At 41.6% G+C, this 12524-nt stretch overlaps 1 protein-coding gene across 4 annotated transcripts in view; it reads right to left on the bottom strand.

Annotated features, from left to right (window-relative positions):
* LOC122808984 (protein S100-A9-like) overlaps positions 1-12524 on the bottom strand; it is a 122353-nt gene that overhangs the window by 85118 nt on the left and 24711 nt on the right. For all 4 annotated transcript variants that reach the window (XM_044080152.1, XM_044080153.1, XM_044080151.1 and 1 more), the window contains one exon: positions 771-898. In XM_044080152.1, the coding sequence (XP_043936087.1) occupies positions 771-898 (128 nt within the window). The remainder of the gene's footprint in view (positions 1-770; positions 899-12524) is intronic.

Genomic DNA, 12524 nt, shown 5'->3' with positions numbered 1-12524 from the left:
GTGCATGCTTTTCTGAGAAGATTTTACAAAGACTTCATTGCGGAGTACATTTCCACGGATATAAGCTGTTTGGAGGAGAAAGCAGTTATGAGAGAAATGTAAAATTTAAGGCACAACTGGCAAGCAGATCAAAGTTTGAAATTATGGAAGTGAAGAGGCAACAACCTCTGTAGCAGCCTTAATAATGCAGGTCAATAGAAAAGTAAACAATTTAGTTTTAAAGGCTGTACTTTTAGGGCTAAAAGGTAGTTTTCTGAAACTCAAGCAATTTCATATAGTGTTTGTTCCAAGGTTTTTTATATTAGTTATTGTTAAGAGTTTTGAAAACTGTACAAAGATCAGCCTGCCAATTGGTATATGCATGCAACGTAAAAGCTGGAAATACACATTCAAAAAGATAACCATATGTAATAGGTGGAATAGCTTTTATCATGCTGTCCATATCCCGAAACCTGTATGGCCTTGCAGGTATTAAGGAAAAGGTATAGAATTATATTAAGAAATGCAGAGTGCAATTTCAGCAGGGATTACTTGTAGATAGTGACTGCAATTTGATTTGCAGCAGAGAGGATTTCAGTGCGACCTAGAAGGGAAACCACACACCAAAGGGCAATTAGACTAGGGATATGCATGAAAAAGAGGGCAGTCAAATGGCCACCACTTTCAGATGCTGCCAGGTGGTGAAGATGGGGAAAGGCTTTACCTTGGGACCCATTATGTCAGATGTATAAAGACCATCCCAACACTAAACATTAGATAGCATCACTTACTCCTTCTCAGTCTCTATAAGTATTGTAAAACCTGCCAGCAAGGGCATGAATTCGCAGAAATCCACCTCTCCGTCTTGATCCTCATCTAGACTCTTCAAACATTCATCCATTTGTCCACTTGGGCATTCCTAAAGTATATAAAAAAAAAAGTTAAGTTTCCTGTTTTTACCCAGGAATACTGTGATTTTAACAAATGTTATATAGTTTGTTTTAAGTACAAATCTTCAGAAAAAAAGCTTTTGTACCTATATACAGCATAGACAAGTTCCACATTTTTGCAATAACTTGGAAAAAGTGTTTTTACTTTTCTGCTAACAGACATCCCACAGGTCTGAATCCCAAGATATACAACCTTCATCTTAAGTCTCTTGGTAGATGTATACCATTTAAAATTGTTTAGCACTTTTCGCCCAAGACTCTGGAAGTAGGGACTTGCAGCCCTGTCAAATCACAATCACAGTTAATTTGCAGCAGGTTTTAAAATGAGTTACTAAAATTGGTTTGCAGGGGCAAGACCCATCCTCCTCTCAAACATCTGTACCTTTCAAGCTGTACATACTATGCAAGAAACAGAGTGACAATTCTTCTGAAGTGTATACTTATGCAAGTGGCAAAATGGATCGATTCAACTTAATAGGATAACAACTTGCTGTTAAGCATGCCTGCTTGAAAAGCAACTTAACTGCATTGATTGGAACAGTTGACTTTTTGGCCAGGAAAAGTCCAAATGGGTTGTTACCCATTTTCAGAGTCCCAGGGAGAAAAGCTCCAAACACTAAGCAATAGTGAGAAATAAAAAGTCGATATCCGTGTAATTTAACAGTGGCCAAGAAATAGTGTAGTTAAGGAACAACTTCGGTAAAGTAAATTGGTGACAGAATGCAAAGAGCAAAGAATAATCCATTTACAATAGCTTAAACCTAAACACATTTTATGTAGATTGCTTTACAGCACAAGTGAAGCTCCAGTTTCTTCAAAACTGAAGGATAGTAAAAAGCTATGTGGATCCTTGGATTTTCATAGGACACAGCTGGAACACCAAGTAGTTACTTCCACCTACTTTGGGGTGCGATGGTGAGGTTAACTGCTGCCCAATTTTAAAGTTAATGATCCCAACAAAGTAGGTGTATGACAATTTTTAACTGGATATGAAACCCTTTTTCAGAAGGGTCTCAGTGAAAGTGTCATTAGCATTACAATAAAACACTGAAGTTACCTTTAACTACACCCAATACAGTCTAGTACAAGATTAACTTGGGATTATTTAAACCCCATTAATAGTTAAGTACAGTAGACAAGTTAAGATAGTCAGAGGCAAAACTAGCCAGCTTCACTGACCTATAACCAATTTCAGGCTGTTACAACACTATTTGTATGCTTATTTATAAAGTCAAGTGTGAAGAACAAGTTGCACTTCGTTTATGGGCATGTTGCTGTTACATACCCTGGTTCTCTCCTGTGATATTCAAATGATCAGAATTCCTGATTTCAGACAACCGAGCTGATGAGCACTAAACATTTAAAACCTTGTCGCTGTAGAGGTCTAGAGACCACACTCCTACACAGGGTATTTTTCTTGTACAAGCAGTAGTGGATTGCAAATATTGTGCTGGGATGAATCAAGGTTTTCCAAAGAAGTGAACACATCTTTGGGTTAGATTAATGGCAAATCTATTGCAACACTGCCAACATTAGCTACTATATTAAAAGACACAGTTGGATGTGCTGGAGAGAACTGTAGCCCCGTACAGTAAGCAATTTCATAACACATTCACTGGATGTCAAACGGTTTACTAGTTTTTATTGGGCAAGGAAATTAAGTGTCAGATGCAAGAGTTGAAGGCACTCTAGCTCTACCTTGCCAAGACTATACTTCTTAGGACTGCTGTTGTACCCAGGTTCGGTTCTGTAGTGCACAAGTAGATTCAGCATATTGAACCACCTTTACTTGAGGTCAGTAAAATGTTGCAGAATGGAACCTAGGTTGGACTCTTGTGGAACAGAGCATTAGAAAGTTACTTTTGAGACAGGAATGGGACAAACTAATTCTGGTGTGTGTACCAAACTAGAATTAGGAATACAATACTTGCAGTGATTTTGCTATCCTCTGCAGAGGAACCAGCTGCAAGTGTGGTTGGTTAAATAATCTTAAGTGTACCAAGCTTTGTCCAAATTCTGACTGGCCAGACTGGGCTTGCCTCACTGGAATCTATTAATTTAGAATATTTTAACACTGTAGATGTGGGATCCTTTAGAAGAGGGGAGAATATTTCAATCACAGGGTAACCGTAGGGATTTAAACAGTCTAGAATACTATGTTATACTACTTCTGGCTTTTCCCAGTTAGGGGTTGACACAGCAGATTACCTGTCCGCTCATGATTGGCAGTAAAGTTTGTAGAGTTGCCAGCTGGGTGCCCAACCTTCCACAGAAGGCACACATGCACTCATGCCTATGGCCAATTTAGAGCGTCCAATCCACCTACAGCATGTCTTTGGGATGTGGGAGGAAACCCACACGACCACAGGGAGGACATGCAGACTCCACACAGAAGGCACCCCAGCAGAGAATTGAACCGGAGAACCTCTTGCTGTGAGGTGGCAACGCTAACCGCTGCACCACTGTGGCCGCCCAATACCAGCATCTTGAAATCTAGCTGTACTCTGAATTTTTTTTTTTTTTTTTTTAATTCAAAACAGGATCATCTTCAATAGGAGGAGGTTTCCATGATGGAAACACCCAGCCCCACATGTCACTGTTGCAGTCAAGTTCAGGATTACTGAACAGGGAGAGGCACAGAGTGCCATGTGTGCTGGGATCAATTACTGCCACCCCACCATCTTAGAACAAACTTCCCAAAAACCTGCTCGGTCTCAGTGGAGTAATATTTCTGTATCGTTTTTCAGTCCCAAGCAAACTGAGAGACTTAACAGGAATCTGGAGGGCTATACAATCATGCAATTCAGTAAACAGCAAGCTTGTTACAAGGGGCAGAAATGTAGAACAGTAGGTTTGCAGACATTTATTGTGAGATGGACCACCAACTGGAATAAAATGTCCCCAATAGTACAAGTGAAGCACCATGCTAGAGGAACAAGCAGCTTAGTTTTGGCTTTGTGCATTAGGCCTACTTTATGAATTAGAGTTGTGGAAGCAGCTTTGCTAACAAATTAAGCATCTGTGGGAGAATAGGTACTAGATCAGAATAAGGAGACAATTTGGGAAATTTTACTAGGTACACATTTGATGGGTAGTCTGGAGAAACAATTTGCTGTAATTAAAGGTAGAAATATGGCGAAAGCGAGGCCTAGATCAGGTGCAGACAGGAGTGGAAGGATAAATGGGAATGCCAAGGGTATAAGCAGAGTACTACTGGGGTGAAGGTCTGGTTGAGTAGCAGGTTTACTGACAATCTATGTAGTGAAAACTGTGGCAGTACAGTCCAAGGCACCATGAGCCACTGTTGGGGCATTAAGTTTGGTAAGAGAAGTGAAAAGCAACCCTTGAGGAAAATTTTGTCTCAAATACCCCACTCTGGCATTATAGATAAGCTCACCAGCTTAAATATAAACCCCCTATGTCACTAGATGGATTGCAAACTGGCTCAAGGACAGAACCCACATGGTTAGAATTGCTAGAGCCATGTCAGACTCCAAACCAGTTACAAGTGGTGTCCCACAAGGCTGTCCTGGGACCTCTTGTTCAGTATATATTTCTGAGGTACAGGCCAACACAAAGGACTGTGGCTGAAGTTTGCAGATTACTGCAAACTGGGCGCCATAATAGACTCTCCAGCTGACAAGCATCCTCCAAAAGGGCCTCATAGAAACGGACAACTGGTGCCAGAGCCATGGCCTCAAGCTAAATGCCAAAAAGTGTATAGTCATCCCCTTTGGCAAAAACAAAGTGTCCACAAATTACCACATAGGTGGTAATCCATTAAGTACAGAAGTAATTGGGGACCCAAGTTGATAGCAATCTCTCATTTGACAACCACATGGCCAAAGTGGTTAGAAAAACATTTTATATAGCCCACCTAACCATGAAGGATTCACATCTAGATCAGGGGAGGTAATAGTGCCTCTACTCATCCCTGATCAGGCCCATAATGGAGTAAAATGCCCCTTTTGGGATGTACCTTACCAGACACCTGCAGCAACTGGAAAGACCCCAAAAGTACCTCACCAAGAGGATCAAAGGGCTCAAACAGATGCCATATGCTGCCTGGTTAAAGAAACTCCAGCTCTACTCAGTGGCATACCACCTGTTCAGAGGCGATCTGTGCCTGACGTATAAAGCCATGTCCAACCCGGAATTAATGGACATGCTGCACCTCAGAAAATCTAAATCCCATCGAGCTACGTGCTAGAGACTTGAACCACTGCACTGAAATAAATAGGACATGCTGGAGGGACAGATTCATAACTCAGAGGCTCCCTTCACTCTGGAATAAAATCTCATTCCAGGTTAGGCAGAGTCCCTCATTGACTCTCTTCAAGAGGAATCTTGATGAGTGGATGGGAGATCGTAGGTTACCCCGGGTATCACTTCTGTGCCACTGTTAAGAGGCACAGTATACTAACCTCGAAAAAGGGCATAGCAAAATAAGTTTAAAATGGGTGGCGAAAGCCAAACACATTCTGGCTAGGCTTATAAATGCCCTAGGGCAGATAGCCTAGTATGAACCTATGAAAAGTTCATAATAGATGTGTAATATTGTTGTGCTGTGAAGTGTACATCTGTGGTCCATTAAAAGCCACCTCAAAAAAGGTGTTCTGTCTGGTAGGATTAGCCTAGCTAGCCATCTAGGGGAATGACTGCCAACATTTAAAATATACCTTCAGATAAAGAAATCCCGTACCACAAGGCATTTAACTAGACAGCTCTCTCCAGCTGGTACCACCATTAGGTACTGACCACAATGTAAATACAGCACCCTGCTGCCACCTGAGGTGGTTACCATTGTTCCATTTTTTTTTTTGCACAGCTTCCCCATGAATTATCAATGCTTTTACATACTAAATCAAGGTCAGAACAAGACTATTCTGAAATAGTGAGTACTCTCCGATTTTTACATTATAACCTGCTAGAAGCATAGTACATAATATGCAGCTACATAGTTATTGTATATCTTAATAAGTCTTATTCTTCTTCTAGTCCTATGTTAAAATTAAAGTTTTTCACAGTTTACCTTGGAGCTTTTCTCCCTGGGCTTCTACTGAAAATGGACATATCCAGCTAGACTAGCCCGGTCAACAAAATGTAAAAATAAATACAGATCCAAATCCATACATCACATCATCCATGGGCACATTGGTGCCATTTTCAATGAAGTATGCGGCAATAAAGCTTCCAGCTAAACACCACATAGCACTGCACACACTAAACAGGTAGATGCCAAGAAACAGGCAATTCTACATCTTTAAACCATTCTGACAATCAAAAATTGAAAATTGGATTTAAGCATAGAAATAAAATTCTATGCAACCACAACCACACCGATTGTGGTTTCTATGCAACCAATCACATTTCCCCAATGTAGTGAAACACTGATGTTGCCAACAGGAATCATAAATACTAAAAAAATTCCAAAGCTTGACTCGCAGCTTAAAATTTCATCTCCATGCACACCCAAATTTAGTAGATGAATCACTAGTCTAGGTTAAGTGAAAGGCAATGGTTATTTCTGTAATGAAATTCTGCTCCATGCAAATTCTCATTTGAAAGTTAGTGGCAACTGTAGGTTATTCATATGTTGGTACTAGGCTTTTGGCCCTAGGGCCTGTACAAGCCTAGCCATAATTCCCTGGCCATTTCTTCCCACAGTATTTACTTCCCTATTAGGTGCCTGGGGAGACAGCAAGTAACAGCTACAATAGTTTCTCTTTCAAAAGAAACTTTTGGGTCTATATTCACATATCAAAAAAGTTAGTGAAAGTCTACTAACTGAATGTTACAGCAAAGTTTAACACTCTCCAAAAGCTTATAAATAATTAAATGACCAGTTGGCCATCACAAATGCAGCCAACACCCCCCCCCCCACCACACACTATATACCAACTCCAAGGTCAAATAACAGTGGGGAATAGGGCAATTTTAGTCCCCTTCACTTACCGTATGCATTGCAGTACTGCCTTTTTGCTGTTGGGCATGTTTTGGAACATTAAACTTTTACTAGTAGCCAGCCATTTGCTAATTTTTAATTTGTTTGACATGGGAACGTAGACCTAAGTTTTTATTTGAAGGAATCTTACTTTTGTTGGCTTTGGTCAGACTTTGCAACTTGAGACTGTGAATAACCAGTAACTTCTAAACACTGAAGTCTGCTACCCAAATTCCAAGCCACAGTAGGCAACATCCATTTTGGGATGCAACTTTCTCCAATTAAGACTTCTGACCTGAAGTCAGAAATTTGAAGCTACCCCTTTACTTTGCTTCAGAGACTCTTGCAAGTGCTTTTTCACTACAAACACCATCCTTACCCAGTGCATATCCCACCTCTGAACAACCTTCCCCTACAATTTAAGAGGGGCACAATACTCCACATTAAACCTACAGGACTATGCAAGTACCTATAACTTGCTTTGCCCTCTGGTGGGGATGCAGATTAAACCAGTTAAAGGCTTACGCTACCAGTGTCCATCATGCCTTTGACACATATGAAGTCAGTGACATCTACCTCTGGATTATTCCATATGCTGCCTGAAGGACTGTGCAATTGTTTAGGGCAATTTTTCCAACCACTTTTGAAAGATAGTAAAGCCGTACTTTGTAGCACTGCTTTCTATACCACCTTTACACGAGAACAATGTCCTTATAGGTGGAGCAAGGTCAACTTGACACTTACTAGTTATAACATATACTTGCATTAAAAAAAAAAACACACACACTGGGAAGCTTGTTAGACTTATCTGGATTTTACGTTAATTTACCTACCTAGTTTGAAGCAGGACAGCAGGCTGGACTTTGCTAGGATGAAGGAAGGTCTGCTAGGTTGGCTTGCATTTAGTTTTACAGTCTTACAATAGAATCAAGTGGCTCCACTTACCACAGTTAGGTCAGGGAATGAAGACTTATTTAGATCTTGGTGTGGCGTTTATATGGAGATGTGCAGGAGTAATTCTGCAGATGAGGTTTAGCACTTGATACTCTGCATTAGTGCCATTAGCAGTTAAACCTCTTCCTGTAATCTACATTGCCTACATAGGTTCATAGGTGTGTAGTAGGCTAGTGGCCCTGCAGCCTTTACAAGCCTAGCTCATAGAAGTGCCCTGGCATCGTGCTGCCTGTTAGTTCCCAATGCCTCTATCAAGTACAGCCACTGGAGTGATCCCCAGAGTGAGCTTTCTATTACCAATCTACTCTATTTAGCAAGGTGCTCTGCCTGGCATGTATGGGAAGTCTCTTCCAGAGCACGGTCAGTCTGGGTGAAGAGTCTGTCCCTCCAGCATGTTCCGTCGATTGTGGTAATGAGGTTGAGGTCTCTGGAGCATGTGGTGTGGAGGGACTGGGATTTCTTTAGATGTCACATTTCTAACAGAGCTGTGTCAGACGTTGCTTTGCAAGTCAAACAGATATCACCTCCAAGTAGGCGATATGAGACAGAATATCTAGAGTCTTGAGTCTGTCCATGTAGGACATGTTTAATGCCTAGGATCCTCTTAGGGAGCTACTTTGTGGCCTCCAGCTGTTGCAGGTGAGGTACATGCCAAATGGGACATGTACTTATGACTGGTCTGAGGAAGGGTAAAGATGTTCTTCCTGGATGCAAAACCCTTTGTAATGAAATGTGCCACATAGGACTGACCACAGTGGCAATGTGGTGGAGAGGTTGCTGTCGACCTGCATCCCCAGATCTTATAACACCTTCAGTGGGCTCCAACTGATGTGGTAGTTAATAGGAAATATTTTTTTACCAAAGGGGATGACTTACACATTTTGGCATTAATGGTTTTGACACCAGTCATTGGTCTCAAGCGAGACCAATCTGTAGGATGTCTGCATCATGTGGGGAGTTGCAATGGCTCCCAGCCTGAACATGGTCAGCTAGAGTCCATTTGTGTTGGCCTAGACTTCCAAGTAGATGCCAAACAGGAGAGGACCTAGGACTGGATCCCTGTGGGACTATGACGTCAGGCAGTCTGACCAGGAGTTTGCCATTTCACACAGTGTTCTGTGAGCCAGTTTGCAACCCACCTAGTGATATAGGGGTTGATGCCTAGTTTGGCAAGTATCAATAATTCCGAGTGAGGAATGGTATCAAAGGCCTTTGCCAGATTGAGGCAAGCTATATGCACTGCCTTACTTTCATCCACAGCCCTGGTGACCAACTCAAAGTCAGGTTGAGCAGGCATGATCTCCCTTTCACAAAGCCAAACTGCATGGGGTCCAGAGTTAGATTTCCTATATCTGTTAATCGGGTCCATGATGAATGTGCTCCATAGCTTTACATATGGAGACTAGTCAGGCTAATGGGGTGACAATTCCCAGGGTCTGCAATTGTTCCCCCTTTATGGAGGGATTACTGTAGCAGGGCACCATTTGGTATTGACAGTCAAGTGAAGCTGCGACTGAATAGGGCACACGGATGTGATACCAGTTTGCTTTGTAGTTATGTACAACACAGCCAGGGATATTATCTGGTCCCATGAAGCTGTATACTTGCCTTGGACAATGCGGCTTTAACCTGGGCTACAGGCAGTAATGCTGGATACCTGGCATTATTCCAGCACTGCTACTGATCCTGGGGGGGGGGGGGGGGGGTAAAGCTGCCACTGAATCAGCCAGTATATTGGCAATATCTTGGTTCAGTATAGGAGGTACCACTGTGCAGCAACTCAGAGCAAATGTGGGTATTTGTTGTGGAGGTTCTTGATACAACTATTAAAGGCTTTGCGAATGTTTAGTGTCTGCCACAATTCTGCCTTCATAGCTGGCTTTAGAAGATCTGATGAGGGATCTCAACTTTTTGTTGGTTAATAAGGAAGTTTCCAGTCTTGGGACTTAACCTTTTTCTGCAACAGTTTCTTCCTTCGATTGTAGAGTTTAATAGCCGGTGGCCACCAAACTGGCTTCCTTTTTTGGAAGAGAGCTTCTTGGTTCTGTTTGGGTATGTCTAGTTCCATGTACTTATGCAAGTGTTTGTACAGTGCGCATTGGTATACGATTTGCCAGTATTTGCCTCTATTTTCCATTGGCATGGGTGCTGTGACATTAACTACCTCTGTTTTTAGGAGTCTAAAGTCAGCTCTGGAGAAGTTTCAGTGATACCTTTGTGGAGGTGGATTTCCATGGTATAGAAGTTTATGATCTGATCTAACCAGGGAGGAATTTACTATTTGTTTAGAGCAACAGTTGCCCAGGTTAGTAATAACCAGGTAAAGGAGGTCACTTCCTTGAGTCGGGGTAAGAATGAGGTGGTCCCAGGGCATTGGAATTTATGAATTCCAGGGTGTTGGGCCAGTGAATTGGAGAGTAGTTTTTGCAGTTGGAGGGGTAGTTGAAGTCTAGTAAGAGGAGTGTTGGATTGGACCTAAATATATTCTGGGGTGTTAGAAACGTGGGGTGAGCCTAGGGACACGGTTGGGGACCTAGTAGGCTATAACCTGGATAACTGTCTTACCCAATGTTTGTTGTACCTGAAGTAGCATCTCAGATTCATTATGCTGGGCTACTAGTCTGGAGGTGTGCATATCTTATGAATATGAAGACACCACCGCCTTCGGTCCACGTTTTGGGGCAGAAAGGGGTGGAATGAGTTAAAGCCTGGTAGCACAGGTGCGCTTTGTCACTAAGCAAAGTCTCCATTACAGCACAAATGTTAATGTTCTCCATTTTTGGGAGTGCTTTGAGCAAGTGCATCTTGAGATTTAGACTTCTAGCATTGAGCTAGATGACTCGGATTACATTTATAGCAGTTAGTGGTAAATTTGGTCTTTTAGAACACTGCCAAAAAAAAAAAAAAAAAAAAAAAAAAAAAAAAAAAAAAAAAAAAAAAAGAGATACTTTTGTGGTAGATTTGGTGTCTGCAGTGGGCTGCTACAGTTGGTGACTACACCTGGTTTCAGATACAGAAGTTTTTTTTGTGTGGTGTATTTGTAAATGCCTGTAGTGGGCTGCTTCAACCACAGACACAAGGGTAACCATATTTTTGGGATCTATATCGCTTATCACAGCGTTTTGTGAGCACTGGCAGGGATGGAGTGGTTTTCCACTTCTAATTTGGTGTTCAGCTTACAGGAAGGTGTTTTCACATTTGTGAGCGTTACATCTGATTTGGAGAGTTGTTAATCAGTTTGGGTCTGTTTTTGAACATTTCTAAGGAGCGGTTTCTTTATTATTTGGCAGTTGGCCTACAAGAGGGTTCGTTTGTGTTCGTGCTTTTTACAATTCTGAAGGTTGATAATCTATTTTGTACATATATGATTTCAGCTTCATGGAACATTTTCCTTTTACAATTATTGAAGACATTGTTCAATTTTTGGGAATGTAAATTAGCCGGTTGTGTGCTACAGGCAGATGAAGCCATTTTCTCTTAAATTTGTGAGCACTTTATTCACTTTAGTGCTTTTGGCCTGTTTGTGTCTTGGACAATTTGGTTTGGCTTATAAGAAGGCTCCTTTTTGGTTGTGTTATTTACATACCCAAATCATATTTTGTAGAAAAATTCATGTACACGTATGCAATTAGGACATTGTGAATATTCCTTATAAAATTGATGGTCTTTGATAACTTATATTATGCACATGACATGTTTTGTTTTTGAAAAAGCCTTGCAAGTCTCATTGTACACTATACAAGAAACTGTTGACAGATTTATACCAGTAACATTTTTTCTTTAGACATATTGTGCGTGGATATACACACACTGTATACATTATATCCATCCCTCTCCTCCAACCAATCCTCACACACCTTTCCCCCACCCCTTCCTCCAACCTGCCTGACTCACTATCACCCCCCCATCTAATATCCCATTACCCTCCTCTCCACCACTTCTAACTAAAAACCACCATGCTCTCCCCTACATCTATCCTCAGCCTCCTACTACCTCTACCATGCCAGCTCCTTTACAGATTTCCATTTACACCCTCCACCTCCCTCCCCACCCCCTCCTTACAGCCCACTTCCACAACAACTCTGCCAGTTTAGTTCCCTTTCACTCTATCCTTCTCTTGAAAGATAAAGCCCCCCCCCCAAGCACTACTAAATACTACAAACCTAAACCCATTCATAGAAATTCAGAGATTAGTAGAAATTCATAGATTAGTACTAGGCTAACTGCCCTTGCAGGCCATTTTAAGCCTAGCCAATTATCCCTTGTGAGACTCAAACCCACCACCTTATGTTTGTAAGGCAAACATATTAACCATTAGGCCACCCTCCCACCCATTCACTACCAGTCACTCCTATCAAAGTACAAACCTAACAAACTTATTCCCCATCTCACTTACCTTTGCTTAGCCGGTGATATTCACCCCAATCCAGGACCAAACTTCTCCAACAAACCACCCCAGCACCAATAAAACCACCAGTAAATACTGTAAATTCCTCACCATCAACACCCAAAGCAAAAAAATAAGTTGACCCTCTTTCATGCCTGGCTCAATCACAACTTACCTGACATTGTAGCCATCTCTGAAACCTGGCTAAAACCTCATAAGTGACTCAGAATTCCTTCCCCCTGGATTTCATTCTCTCCGATCTGACTGCCCAAGTAGAAGAGGTGGTGTAGCTTTAATCTACTCCAACCAA

The sequence above is a fragment of the Protopterus annectens genome, chromosome 8.part0 (genome assembly GCF_019279795.1).
Source record: "Protopterus annectens isolate FY-2018-M chromosome 8.part0, PAN1.0, whole genome shotgun sequence".
NCBI classification, from domain to species: Eukaryota; Metazoa; Chordata; order Ceratodontiformes; family Protopteridae; genus Protopterus; species Protopterus annectens.
This window is presented reverse-complemented; position numbering and strand designations above follow the sequence as displayed.